The 15213-nt window shown below is 44.3% G+C and overlaps 1 protein-coding gene across 4 annotated transcripts in view; it reads left to right on the top strand.

Moving 5' to 3' along the window:
- LOC140719139 (receptor-type tyrosine-protein phosphatase H-like) overlaps positions 1 to 15213 on the top strand; it is a 124176-nt gene that overhangs the window by 46865 nt on the left and 62098 nt on the right. For 3 of the 4 annotated variants that reach the window (XM_073033547.1, XM_073033544.1, XM_073033545.1), the window contains exons 5-8: positions 3464 to 3742; positions 7570 to 7848; positions 11172 to 11450; positions 13825 to 14103. In XM_073033547.1, coding sequence (XP_072889648.1) covers positions 3464 to 3742; positions 7570 to 7848; positions 11172 to 11450; positions 13825 to 14103 — 1116 coding nt within the window. The remainder of the gene's footprint in view (positions 1 to 3463; positions 3743 to 7569; positions 7849 to 11171; positions 11451 to 13824; positions 14104 to 15213) is intronic. The other variant, XM_073033546.1, reaches the window with a different exon arrangement.

The raw sequence follows: 15213 nt of genomic DNA, 5'->3' as shown, positions 1-15213 counted from the left end.
ATAGTCACAACTCATCATAATATGTATTGGCTGAGGTACAGGTGATGGCAAGCAGAGGGCATCAGATTCACACAGCTCAGAAAAGAGTCTCTTCACAACATGAATTTGGCCGTTTGAGTGATGATTTCATACACTATGAATCCATCTCAGCTGCTGTATGGACTGCAGCTTCATTTCCTTTATCTTTAATTTTGTTTAAATATAAAAAGAACTACAGGCATGAAAAGATGAAAACTAAGATGAGGGCCCCATCATCTCAAGTCAAGTCACTTTTATTGTCATTTCGACCATAACTGCTGGTACAGTGCGTAGTAAAAATGAGACAACGTTTTTCAGGACCATGGTGTTACATGACACAGTAAAAAAACTAGACTGAACTACGTAAAAAAAAAACAACACAGAGAAAGCTACACTAGACTACAGACCTACACAGGACTGCATAAAGTGCACAAAAACAGTGCAGGCATTTACAATAAATAATAAACAGGACAGTAGGGCAAGGTGTCAGTCCAGGCTTCGGCTATTGAGGAGTCTGATAGCTTGGGGGAAGAAACTGTTACATAGTCTGGCCGTGAGAGGCCGAATGCTTTGGAGCCTTTTCCCAGACAGCAGGAGGGAGAAGAGTTTGTATGAGGGGTGCATGGGGTCCTTCATTATGCTGTTTCCATTGCGGATGCAGCGTGTAGTGTAAATGTCCGTGATGGCAGGAAGAGAGACCCCGATGATCTTCTCAGCTGACCTCACTATCTGCTGCAGGGTCTTGTGATCCGAGATGGTGCAATTTCCGAAGCAGGCAGTGATGCAGCTGCTCAGGATGCTCTCAATACAAACCCTGTAGAATGTGATGAGGATGGGGGGTGGGAGACGGACTTTCCTCAGCCTTCGCAGAAAGTAGAGATGCTGCTGGGCTTTCTTTGCTATGGAGCTGGTGTTGAGGGACCAGAAGAGATTCTCCGTCAGGTGAACACCAAGAAATTTGGTGCTCTTTACGATCTCTACCGAGGAGCTGTCGATGGTCGCACCATGCCCTCCTGAAGTCAACAACCATCTCTTTTGTTTTGTTCACATTCAGAGACAGGTTGTTGGCTCTGCACCAGTCCGTTAGCCGCTGCATCTCCTCTCTGTAAGCTGACTCGTTATTGCTGATGAAACCCACCACGGTCGTGTCATCGGCGAACTTGATGATATGGTTTCAGCTGTGTGTTGTAGCACAGTCGTGGGTCAGCAGAGTGAACAGCAGTGGACTGAGCACACAACCCTGGGGAGCCCCCATGCTCAGTGTGATGGTGTTGGAGATGCTGCTCCCAATCCAGACTGACTGAGGTCTCCCAGTCAGGAAGTCTAGGATCCAGTTGCAGAGGGAGGTGTTCAGACCCAGTAGGCTCAGCTTTCCAATCAGTTTCTTAGGGATGATTGTGTTGAATGCTGAACTGAAGTCTATGAACAGCATCCAAACATATGTGTCTTTTTTGTCCAGGTGGGTTAGGGCCAGATGGAGGGTGGTGGCAATGGTGTCATCTGTTGAATGGTTGAGACGGTATGCAAACTGCAGGGGGTCCAGTGAGGGGGGCAGCAGGGTCTTGATATGCCTCATGACGAGCCTCTCGAAACACTTCATGATGATGGATGTAAGTGCAATGGGACGGTAGTCATTTAGGCAGGACACTGAAGACTTCTTCGGCACAGGGACGATGGTGGCGGCCTTGAAGCACGTTGGAATGGTGGCGCTGGTCAGGGAGATGTTGAAGATGTCAGTGAGAACATCTGCCACAAACGGTACTTCCCGGTGACAAGAAATTTTAATTCCCATTCCCATTCCTGTTCTGACATGTCAGTCCATGTCCTCCTCTTATGCCAAGGCGAAGCATCAGGGTGGAAGTGCAACACCTTCTACTCTGTCTGGGTAGCCTCCAACCTAATGGCATGAATATCCATTTCTCCTTCTGGTAGAAATACTCTTACCTGCACACCTGCCTCCTCTATTCCCCACTCTGACCTTTCACCTCTTCTCATCTACCTATCACTTCCCCCTAGGTCCCCAACACCATCCGTTTCTCCCATGGCCCGCACTCCTCCCCTATCAGATTCTCTCTTCCCCAGTCCCTTACCTTTCCCATCCACCTGGCTTCACCAATCACCTTCCAGCAAGACTCCTACCCCTGCCCCAACTTTTTTGTCTGGCATTTTCCCCCTTCCTTCTCAGTCCTGAAGAAGGGACACTGCCCGAAATGTCGACTGCTTATTCCTCTCCACAGATGCTGCCTGACCGGCAGAATGCCAACAGCATTTTGTCTGCGTTGCTCTGGATTTCCCGCATCTGCACATTTCTCGTGTTACTCATTGTGGAGATCTGTGATCGAACAGCACGATGAGTAACGTTTAGATTTTGAGAAATGAAGTGTGGCTGAACTTCAATAAGCAGAATGTTAGAACAATTTGCAACTTATTTGCACATTTGGCATCATCCACTAATATTAATGAGGATTTTAATCAAGTTTATGCTGGATGATAATCTTTTTAATATTAAAAGGAACTAATAAAGGTTGTGTGAAAAGAAGAAATTGATTTAGCTGGTCAAAGACTGAGCTGCACATTGTGAAAATTAATGCTGTGCTTTTGAAGAATGAAGTTTGGCTCATCTTCAATAAACAGATTGTTGTAACAACTTACAAGACCCTTGCACAATTTGCAACACTGAAAATTCACATTCAGAATTAATGGAATGAAGAATATTGCGATATTGGTAATATTGAGATAACAACCTGATAGCATGAATACTCAATTTCATCTTCTGGAAAAAGAATTTCTGTCTACCTCCTATCTTCTTCTGTCCTCACTCTGGCCTCTCACCACTTCTTACCTGCCTATCACCTCCCCCTGGATCCCTCCTCCTTCTTCACTTTCTCCTTTAGTCCACTCACCTCCCCTATCAAATTCCTTCTTCTCCAGAACGTTACCTTTCCCAACTATCACTTTCCAGCTATCCTGCTTCTCCTCACCCCACCTTTTTATTCTGGCATCTTTCTCCTTCCTTTCCAGCCCTGAAGAAGGGACTTGGTCCAAACTATCAACTGCTTATTCATTTACATAGGTGCTGCCTGACTTGCTGAGTTCCTCCAGCATTTTACATTTGTTGCTATTGGGATAGGTGTGTTAGGTCATCGAATGACCATCTCTTAATTTAAAATCCTCTGATATTCTCAATGTCACCAGTATAGATGGTAATCCCCAACAGTGCAGAAGTCTCACAGTACACACTCTCCATGGGAAGGACTGCAGGTAATTTTTAATTATATTTATCCCAGATGATGTCAGATATTTCTGCCTGACCATGAGGCCAATGTTTATCCATACACAGAGCCAAAGTATAGTGCACACCTTGAAAAGGTCTCACTATCCAAGAGTAATCAGAATGGAGGATGTCTCCCAATAATTAACCATCCCTTGGCTTTTCTCTTGACAGATCCATCACCAGTCACTGGACTAAAAGCAGTAGACAGGACAACAAATTCATTAACAATTGAATGGATACAGCCAACTGATACAAGAGCCGATAACTATACCTACAGAATTACAGTCACTAACGTGATTAACAGTGGCAGTTCAATCCACAATACAAAAAAAGGCCAGACAAATTTCACAGCGACAGGCCTGGATCCTGGAGATCGGTACATGCTATCAGTTGTGTCAGTAACTCCGGAGAACACACTGAGCACTCCTGAGGAGGTGACTAACACCACAAGTAAGTAATTCTGTATGGGTCAATACCTTCTCCACTGCCTCAGTCAACAACAGTTCCGATATTATTTTATTTTTAATATTCTTATTGTGTTCTTTATCTTACGGTTTTTATGCTGTGTTGGATCCAGAGTAACAATTATTTAATTCTCCTTACTCTTCTGTCAAGTAAAGTTACAAAACAGCCACTTCTCTTTGTTGTTCCTTTCTGCCCCTTGTGGTGCATTAGATGGCAACCTTGCCTTTTATTTGTCTGTTTTTTACGAGGCCGAGTTATTAGTTTGATACTCAGCCCAGCACAGATGGAAAGTGTGCAAGGAGATGGCCGGATCTGAGCGTGGGACCACTCGTAACAAGACTGTTGCAGATGCCACTTCCCCACTGGCCGGTGATACAGGATAGTCACAACTCATCATAATATGTATTGGCTGAGGTACAGGTGATGGCAAGCAGAGGGCATCAGATTCACACAGCTCAGAAAAGAGTCTCTTCACAACATGAATTTGGCCGTCTGAGTGATGGTTTCATACATCATTTCCTTTATCTTTAATTTTGTTTAAATATAAAAAGAACTACAGGCATGAAAAGATGAAAACTAAGCTGAGGGCCCATCGTCTCAAGTCAAGTCAAGTCAAGTCACTTTTATTGTCATTTCGACCATAACTGCAGGTGCAGTACATAGTAAAAATGAGACAACGTTTTTCAGGACCATGGTGTTACATGACACAGTAAAAAAACTAGACTGAACTACGTAAAAAAAAACACAGAGAAAGCTACACTAGACTACAGACCTACACAGGACTGCATAAAGTGCACAAAAATAGTGCAGGCATTTACAATAAATAATAAACAGGACAGTAGGGCAAGGTGTCAGTCCAGGCTTCGGATATTGAGGAGTCTGATAGCTTGGGGGAAGAAACTGTTACATAGTCTGGTCGTAAGAGACCGAATGCTTCGGGGCCTTTTCCCAGACGGCAGGAGGGAGAAGAGATTGTATGAGGGGTGCGTGGGGTCCTTCATAATGCGGTTTCCTTTGCGGATGCAACGTGTAGTGTAAATGTCCGTGATGGCGGGAAGAGAGACCCCGATGATCTTCCCAGCTGACCTCACTATCTGCTGCAGGATCTTGTGATCCGAGACAGTGCAATTTCCAAACCAGGCAGTGATGCAGCTGCTCAGGATGCTCTCAATACAAACCCTATAGAATGTGATGAGGATGGGGGGTGGGAGATGGACTTTCCTCAGCCTTCGCAGAAAGTAGAGACACTGCTGGGCTTTCTTTGCTATGGAGCTGGTGTTGAGGGACCAGATGAGATTCTCCGTCAGGTGAACACCAAGAAATTTGGTGCTCTTTATGATCTCTACCGAGGAGCTGTCGATGTTCAGCAGGGTGTGGTCGCACCATGCCCTCCTGAAGTCAACAACCATCTCTTTTGTTCACATTCAGAGACAGGTTGTTGACTCTGCACCAGTCCGTTAGCTGCTACATCTCCTCTCTGTAAGCTGACTCGTTATTGCTGATGAAACCCACCACGGTCGTGTCATCGGCGAACTTGATGATGTGGTTCGAGCTGTGTGTTGCAGCACAGTCGTGGGTCAGCAGAGTGAACAGCAGTGGACTGAGCACACAACCCTGGGGAGCCCCATGCTCAGTGTGATGATGTTGGAGATGCTGCTTCTGATCCAGACTGACTGAGGTCTCCCAGTCAGGAAGTCTAGGATCCAGTTGCAGAGGGAGGTGTTCAGACCCAGTAGGCTCAGCTTTCCAATCAGTTTCTTAGGGATGATTGTGTTGAATGCTGAACTGAAGTCTATGAACAGCATCCGAACGTATGTGTCTTTTTTGTCCAGGTGGGTTAGGGCCAGATGGAGGGTGGTGGCAATGGCGTCATCTGTTGAGTGGTTGGGACGGTATGCAAACTGCAGGGGGTCCAGTGAGGGGGGCAGCAGGGTCTTGATATGCCTCATGACGAGCCTCTCGAAACACTTCATGGATGTAAGTGCAATGGGACGGTAGTCATTTAGGCAGGACACTGAAGACTTCTTCGGCACAGGGACGATGGTGGCGGCCTTGAAGCACGTTGGAATGGTGGCGCTGGTCAGGGAGATGTTGAAGATGTCAGTGAGAACATCTGCCACAAACGGTACTTCCCGGTGACAAGAAATTTTAATTCCCATTCCCATTCCTGCTCTGACATGTCAGTCCATGTCCTCCTCTTATGCCAAGGCGAAGCATCAGGGTGGAAGTGCAACACCTTCTACTCTGTCTGGGTAGCCTCCAACCTAATGGCATGAATATCCATTTCTCCTTCTGGTAGAAATACTCTTACCTGCACACCTGCCTCCTCTATTCCCCACTCTGACCTTTCACCTCTTCTCATCTACCTATCACTTCCCCCTAGGTCCCCAATACCGTCCGTTTCTCCCATGGCCCGCACTCCTCCCCTATCAGATTCTCTCTTCCCCAGTCCCTTACCTTTCCCATCCACCTGGCTTCACCAATCACCTTCCAGCAAGACTCCTACCCCTGCCCCAACTTTTTTGTCTGGCATTTTCCCCCTTCCTTCTCAGTTCTGAAGAAGGGACACTGCCCGAAATGTCGACTGCTTATTCCTCTCCACAGATGCTGCCTGACCGGCAGAATGCCAACAGCATTTTGTCTGCGTTGCTCTGGATTTCCCGCATCTGCACATTTCTCGTGTTACTCATTGTGGAGATCTGTGATCGAACAGCACGATGAGTAACGTTTAGATTTTGAGAAATGAAGTGTGGCTGAACTTCAATAAGCAGAATGTTAGAACAATTTGCAACTTATTTGCACATTTGGCATCATCCACTAATATTAATGAGGATTTTAATCAAGTTTATGCTGGATGATAATCTTTTTAATATTAAAAGGAACTAATAAAGGTTGTGTGAAAAGAAGAAATTGATTTAGCTGGTCAAAGACTGAGCTGCACATTGTGAAAATTAATGCTGTGCTTTTGAAGAATGAAGTTTGGCTCATCTTCAATAAACAGATTGTTGTAACAACTTACAAGACCCTTGCACAATTTGCAACACTGAAAATTCACATTCAGAATTAATGGAATGAAGAATATTGCGATATTGGTAATATTGAGATAACAACCTGATAGCATGAATACTCAATTTCATCTTCTGGAAAAAGAATTTCTGTCTACCTCCTATCTTCTTCTGTCCTCACTCTGGCCTCTCAGCACTTCTTACCTGCCTATCACCTCCCCCTGGATCCCTCCTCCTTCTTCACTTTCTCCTTTAGTCCACTCACCTCCCCTATCAAATTCCTTCTTCTCCAGAACGTTACCTTTCCCAACTATCACTTTCCAGCTATCCTGCTTCTCCTCACCCCACCTTTTTATTCTGGCATCTTTCTCCTTCCTTTCCAGCCCTGAAGAAGGGACTTGGTCCAAACTATCAACTGCTTATTCATTTACATAGGTGCTGCCTGACTTGCTGAGTTCCTCCAGCATTTTACATTTGTTGCTATTGGGATAGGTGTGTTAGGTCATCGAATGACCATCTCTTAATTTAAAATCCTCTGATATTCTCAATGTCACCAGTATAGATGGTAATCCCCAACAGTGCAGAAGTCTCACAGTACACACTCTCCATGGGAAGGACTGCAGGTAATTTTTAATTATATTTATCCCAGATGATGTCAGATATTTCTGCCTGACCATAAGGCCAATGTTTATCCATACACAGAGCCAAAGTATAGTGCACACCTTGAAAAGGTCTCACTATCCAAGAGTAATCAGAATGGAGGATGTCTCCCAATAATTAACCATCCCTTGGCTTTTCTCTTGACAGATCCATCACCAGTCACTGGACTAAAAGCAGTAGACAGGACAACAAATTCATTAACAATTGAATGGATACAGCCAACTGATACAAGAGCCGATAACTATACCTACAGAATTACAGTCACTAACGTGATTAACAGTGGCAGTTCAATCCACAATACAAAAAAAGGCCAGACAAATTTCACAGCGACAGGCCTGGATCCTGGAGATCGGTACATGCTATCAGTTGTGTCAGTAACTCCGGAGAACACACTGAGCACTCCTGAGGAGGTGACTAACACCACAAGTAAGTAATTCTGTATGGGTCAATACCTTCTCCACTGCCTCAGTCAACAACAGTTCCGATATTATTTTATTTTTAATATTCTTATTGTGTTCTTTATCTTACGGTTTTTATGCTGTGTTGGATCCAGAGTAACAATTATTTAATTCTCCTTACTCTTCTGTCAAGTAAAGTTACAAAACAGCCACTTCTCCTTGTTGTTCCTTTCTGCCCCTTTTGGTGCATTAGATGGCAACCTTGCCTTTTATTTGTCTGTTCTTTATGAGGCCGAGTTATTAGTTTGATACTCAGCCCAGCACAGATGGAAAGTGTGCAAGGAGATGGCCGGATCTGAGCGTGGGACCACTCGTAACAAGACTGTTGCAGATGCCACTTCCCCACTGGCCGGTGATACAGGATAGTCACAACTCATCATAATATGTATTGGCTGAGGTACAGGTGATGGCAAGCAGAGGGCATCAGATTCACCCAGCTCGGAAAAGAGTCTCTTCATAACATGAATTTGGCCTTTGAGTGATGGTTTCGTACACTATGAATCCATCTCAGCTGCTGTATGGACTACAGCTTCATTTCCTTTATCTTTAATTTTGTTTCAATGCAAAAAGAACTACAGGCATGAAAAGATGAAAACTAAGATGAGGGCCCCTTCAGCTGCCGGAAACGGTACTTCCCGGTAGCAAAAATTTTTAATTCCCATTCCCATTCCAGCTCTGACATGTCAGTCCATGACCTCCTCTTGTGCCAAGCTGAAGCCTCAGAGTGGAAGACCAAGACCTTCTATTCTATCTGGGTAGCCTCCAACCAAATGGCATGAATCAGGTAGATGTTTGGCACCACTTTGTACGCCAAAGGGCCTGTATTTTGCAGTGTAGTTTCTATATTTCTAATATCCCTTTCTCCTTCTAGTAGAAACCCTCTTCCCCGCCCAACTTACTCCTCTATTCCCCACTCTGACCTTTCACCTCTTCCTATCTACCTGTCACTTCAGATTCAGTTTATTGTCATTTAGAAACCACAAATGCAATGCAGTTAAAAAATGAGACAAGGTTCCTCCAGAATGATATCACAAAAGCATATGATAAAACAGACTACACCAGAAAATCCACATAACGTTTGGCAATCCCCAATCCAGAGTCCGGAGAGGCTGCTGCGTATTCATATCGCGCTACCGTCTTAGCGCGTTCCCTGGAAAGGAGCTCCAAATCCACCAGACAAACAAGACCAAAAACTAAAGCTACAAGACCTGCACAAAACCACATAGTTACAACAGTGCAAACAATAGCATAATTGATAAAAAACAGACTATTGGCACAGTAAAAATAGTCCAAAGATGTTAAAGGACTGTAAGTTCAAAAGAAATCACCACACAGTTTCCACAAGTCCCCAGGGTCCCGACAGACTTGCCATCCCACGCCGGCGGCAGAAGGGAATGCCCCCGCTATGTACTTACACGGCGCCGCCCGACTCAGCCTCGCAGACGCAGCACACAACGAAAGCTTCGTAGAAACCAGCCTCGCAGTCGCAGCACACACCGAAAGCGACCTGACCGCAGCGGTCTCCGAGTCCGTCGAACCTCCGAGCCGATGACCATCCCCTCCGGCACAGCTTCTCCGAGCACCATCCTCTGCCGAGTGTATTAAGACGGTCCCGTCAACAGCCATTGGCAACGCCACCCCGAGGACTGGGGGCCTGTTCTTCCCAGCAGAGTCCCAGACCTCACAGCAGCAGCAGCAACGAAGAAGGTCTTCCTGGAATTTCCCGATGTTCCTCCGTGCTCCCACGTCTGTTTTCAATCGATTATGATTGCGCACAGCACCCCACTTCACAAATAACAGATAATCAGCTCCGGAGTAACTGCTGCAAGCTGCGTCGTGCTGCCATCCCGCTAGGTCCACACACCTTCCGTTTCTCCCATGGCCTACACTCCTCTCCTATCAGATTCTCTCTACCTTCCCCATCCACCTGGCTTCACCAATCACCTTCCAGCGAGACTTCTACCCCTGCCCCAAATTTTGTCTGGCATTTTCCCCCTTCCTTCTCAATCCTGAAGAAGGGACACTGCCCGAAATGTCGACTGTTTATTCCTCTCCACAGATGCTGTCTGACCGGCAGAATTCCTCCAGCATTTTGTGTGCGTTGCTCCGGATTTCCCGCATCTGCATATTTCTCGTCTTATTCATTGTGGAGCTCTATGATTGAACAGCATGTTGTGATGAGTAACGTTTAGACTTTGAGAAATGAAGTTTGGCTGAACTTCAAAAAGCAGAATGTTAGAAAAATTTGCAGCTTACTTGCACATTTGGCAAAATCCACTAATATTAATGAAGAATTTAATCAAGTTTATACTAGATGATAATCGTTTTAATATTAAAAGGAACTCGTAAAGATAGTTTTTAAAACAAGAAATCGATTTAACTGGTCTAAGACTGAGCTGCACATTGTGAAAATTAATGCCGTGCTTTTGAAGAATGAAGTTTGACTCAACTTCAATTAACAGAGTGCTATAACAACTTGCAAGACAATTGCACAATTTGCAACAGATATTTGAAATCAAGTTGAGAATTAATGGAATGAAGAATCTTGCGATATTGGGAATATTGAGATAACAACCTGATAGCATGAATACTCAATTTCATCTTCTGGGAAAAGAAATTCCCTCTAGCTCCTATCTTCTTCTATCCACACTCTGGCCTGTCACCACTTCTCACCTGCCAATCACCTCCCACTGGATCCCTCCTCCTTTTTACCTTCCTCCTATAGTTCACACACCTCCCCTATTAGATTCCTCCTTCTCCAGAACGTTGCCTTTCCCAACTATCTCACTTCAACTATCACTTTCTAGCTATCCTGCTTCTCCTCTCCCCAACTTTTTATTCTGGCATCTTTCTCCTTCCTTTCCAGTCCTGAAGAAGGGACTTGGTCCAAACTATCAACTGCTTATTCATTTACATAGGTGCTGCCTGACTTGCTGAGTTCCTCCAGCATTTTACATGTGTTGTTATTGGGATAGGTGTGTTAGGTCATCGAATGACCATCTCTTAATTGAAAATCCTCTGATATTCTCAAAGTCACCAGTATTGATCATATTCTCCAACAGTGCAGTAGTCTCACAGTACACACTCTCTCATCGGAGAGACACCACGTAATTTTTAATTATATTTATCCCAGATGATGTAAGATATTTCAGCCAGACTGTGAGGCCAATGCTTATCCATACACAGAGCCAAAGTATAGCGCACACCTTGAAAAGGCCTCACTATCCAAGAGCAATCAGGATGGAGGATGTCTCGCAATAATTAACCATCCCTTGGCTTTTCTCTTGACAGATCCATCACCAGTCACTGGACTAAAAGCAGTAGACAGGACAACAAATTCATTAACAATTGAATGGATACAGCCAACTGATACAAGAGCTGTTAACTATACCTACAGAATTACAGTCACTAATGTGATTAACAGTAGCAGTTCGATCCACAATACAAAAAAAGGCCAGACAAATTTCACAGCGACAGGCCTGGATCCTGGAGATCGGTACACGCTATCGGTTGTGTCAGTAACTCCGGAGGACACACTGAGCACTCCTGAGAAGGTGTCTAACACCACAAGTAAGTAATTCTGTAAGGTTTAATACCTGCTCCACTGTCTCAATCAACAACAGTTCTGATATTATTATATTTTTAACATTCTTATTGTGTTCTTTATCTTACGGTTTTTTATGTTGTGTTCGATCCAGAGGAACAACTATTTAATTCTCCTTATTCTTGTGTCAGGTAGAGTTAGAAGACAGCCACTTCTTCCTGTTGTTCCTTTCTGCCCTTGTGGTGCATTAGATGGCAACCGTGCCATTTATTTAGCATTTTTGTCTGTTTTTCACGAGGCCGAGCTATTAGTTTGATACTCAAACCAGCACAGATGGAATGTGTGCAAGGAAATGGCCGGATTTGAGCGTGGAACCACTCGTAACAAGACTGTTGCAGATGCCACTTCCCCACTGGAAGGCGATATGATGAGCATAGCTCAGAAAAGAGTCCCTTCACAACATGAATTTGGCCGTCTGAGTGATGGTTTCCTACACTATGCATCCATCTCGGCTGCTGTATGGACTACAGCTTCATTTCCTTTATCTTTAACTTTCTTTCAATACAAAAAGAATTACAGGCATGAAAAGATGAAAACTAAGATGAGGGCTCCTTCATCTGCCGGAAACGGTACTTCCCGGTGGCACAAAATTTTAATTCCCATTCCCATTCCTGCTCTGACATGTCAGTCCATGACCTCTTCTTGTGCCAAGCTGAAGCCTCAGGGTGGAATATCAAGACCATCTATTCCAACTGGGTAGCCTCCAACCAAATGGCACGAATTAGGAACATGATTGGCACAGCTTTGTGGGCCGAAAGGTCTGTATGTTTTCTATGTTTCAAATATCACTTTCTCCTTCTGGTAGAAAAACTCTTCACCGCCCACCTTCCTCCCCTATTCCCCACTCTAACCTTTCAACTCTTCGCATCTACCTATCACTTCCCCCTAGGTCCCCAACACATTCTCTTTCTCCAATGGTCCGCACTCGTCTCCTATCAGATTCTCTCTTCTCCAGTCTTACCTTTCCCACCCACCTGGCCTCACCTATCACCTTCCAGCCAGACTCCTACCGCTGCCACAACTTCTTTGTCTGGCATTTTCCCACTTCCTTCTCAATCCTGAAGAAGGGGCACTGCCCGGACTGTCGACTGCTTATTCCTCTCCACAGATGCTGCCCGACCGGCAGAATGCCAACAGCATTTTGTGTGCATTTCTCTGGATTTCCCGCATCTGCAGATTTCTCGTGTTACTCATTGTGCAGATCTGTGATTGAACAGCATGTTGTGATGAGTAACGTTTAGACTTTGAGAAATGAAGTTTGGCTGAACTTCAAAAAGCAGAATGTTAGAAAAATTTGCAGCTTACTTGCACATTTGGCAAAATCCACTAATATTAATGAAGAATTTAATCAAGTTTATACTAGATGATAATCGTTTTAATATTAAAAGGAACTCGTAAAGATAGTTTTTAAAACAAGAAATCGATTTAACTGGTCTAAGACTGAGCTGCACATTGTGAAAATTAATGCCGTGCTTTTGAAGAATGAAGTTTGACTCAACTTCAATTAACAGAGTGCTATAACAACTTGCAAGACAATTGCACAATTTGCAACAGATATTTGAAATCAAGTTGAGAATTAATGGAATGAAGAATCTTGCGATATTGGGAATATTGAGATAACAACCTGATAGCATGAATACTCAATTTCATCTTCTGGGAAAAGAAATTCCCTCTAGCTCCTATCTTCTTCTATCCACACTCTGGCCTGTCACCACTTCTCACCTGCCAATCACCTCCCACTGGATCCCTCCTCCTTTTTACCTTCCTCCTATAGTTCACACACCTCCCCTATTAGATTCCTCCTTCTCCAGAACGTTGCCTTTCCCAACTATCTCACTTCAACTATCACTTTCTAGCTATCCTGCTTCTCCTCTCCCCAACTTTTTATTCTGGCATCTTTCTCCTTCCTTTCCAGTCCTGAAGAAGGGACTTGGTCCAAACTATCAACTGCTTATTCATTTACATAGGTGCTGCCTGACTTGCTGAGTTCCTCCAGCATTTTACATGTGTTGTTATTGGGATAGGTGTGTTAGGTCATCGAATGACCATCTCTTAATTGAAAATCCTCTGATATTCTCAAAGTCACCAGTATTGATCATATTCTCCAACAGTGCAGTAGTCTCACAGTACACACTCTCTCATCGGAGAGACACCACGTAATTTTTAATTATATTTATCCCAGATGATGTAAGATATTTCAGCCAGACTGTGAGGCCAATGCTTATCCATACACAGAGCCAAAGTATAGCGCACACCTTGAAAAGGCCTCACTATCCAAGAGCAATCAGGATGGAGGATGTCTCGCAATAATTAACCATCCCTTGGCTTTTCTCTTGACAGATCCATCACCAGTCACTGGACTAAAAGCAGTAGACAGGACAACAAATTCATTAACAATTGAATGGATACAGCCAACTGATACAAGAGCTGTTAACTATACCTACAGAATTACAGTCACTAATGTGATTAACAGTAGCAGTTCGATCCACAATACAAAAAAAGGCCAGACAAATTTCACAGCGACAGGCCTGGATCCTGGAGATCGGTACACGCTATCGGTTGTGTCAGTAACTCCGGAGGACACACTGAGCACTCCTGAGAAGGTGTCTAACACCACAAGTAAGTAATTCTGTAAGGTTTAATACCTGCTCCACTGTCTCAATCAACAACAGTTCTGATATTATTATATTTTTAACATTCTTATTGTGTTCTTTATCTTACGGTTTTTTATGTTGTGTTCGATCCAGAGGAACAACTATTTAATTCTCCTTATTCTTGTGTCAGGTAGAGTTAGAAGACAGCCACTTCTTCCTGTTGTTCCTTTCTGCCCTTGTGGTGCATTAGATGGCAACCGTGCCATTTATTTAGCATTTTTGTCTGTTTTTCACGAGGCCGAGCTATTAGTTTGATACTCAAACCAGCACAGATGGAATGTGTGCAAGGAAATGGCCGGATTTGAGCGTGGAACCACTCGTAACAAGACTGTTGCAGATGCCACTTCCCCACTGGAAGGCGATATGATGAGCATAGCTCAGAAAAGAGTCCCTTCACAACATGAATTTGGCCGTCTGAGTGATGGTTTCCTACACTATGCATCCATCTCGGCTGCTGTATGGACTACAGCTTCATTTCCTTTATCTTTAACTTTCTTTCAATACAAAAAGAATTACAGGCATGAAAAGATGAAAACTAAGATGAGGGCTCCTTCATCTGCCGGAAACGGTACTTCCCGGTGGCACAAAATTTTAATTCCCATTCCCATTCCTGCTCTGACATGTCAGTCCATGACCTCTTCTTGTGCCAAGCTGAAGCCTCAGGGTGGAATATCAAGACCATCTATTCCAACTGGGTAGCCTCCAACCAAATGGCACGAATTAGGAACATGATTGGCACAGCTTTGTGGGCCGAAAGGTCTGTATGTTTTCTATGTTTCAAATATCACTTTCTCCTTCTGGTAGAAAAACTCTTCACCGCCCACCTTCCTCCCCTATTCCCCACTCTAACCTTTCAACTCTTCGCATCTACCTATCACTTCCCCCTAGGTCCCCAACACATTCTCTTTCTCCAATGGTCCGCACTCGTCTCCTATCAGATTCTCTCTTCTCCAGTCTTACCTTTCCCACCCACCTGGCCTCACCTATCACCTTCCAGCCAGACTCCTACCGCTGCCACAACTTCTTTGTCTGGCATTTTCCCACTTCCTTCTCAATCCTGAAGAAGGGGCACTGC

The sequence above is a fragment of the Hemitrygon akajei genome, chromosome 31, assembly GCF_048418815.1.
Source record: "Hemitrygon akajei chromosome 31, sHemAka1.3, whole genome shotgun sequence".
In the NCBI taxonomy this organism is placed as follows: Eukaryota; Metazoa; Chordata; class Chondrichthyes; order Myliobatiformes; family Dasyatidae; genus Hemitrygon; species Hemitrygon akajei.
This window is presented reverse-complemented; position numbering and strand designations above follow the sequence as displayed.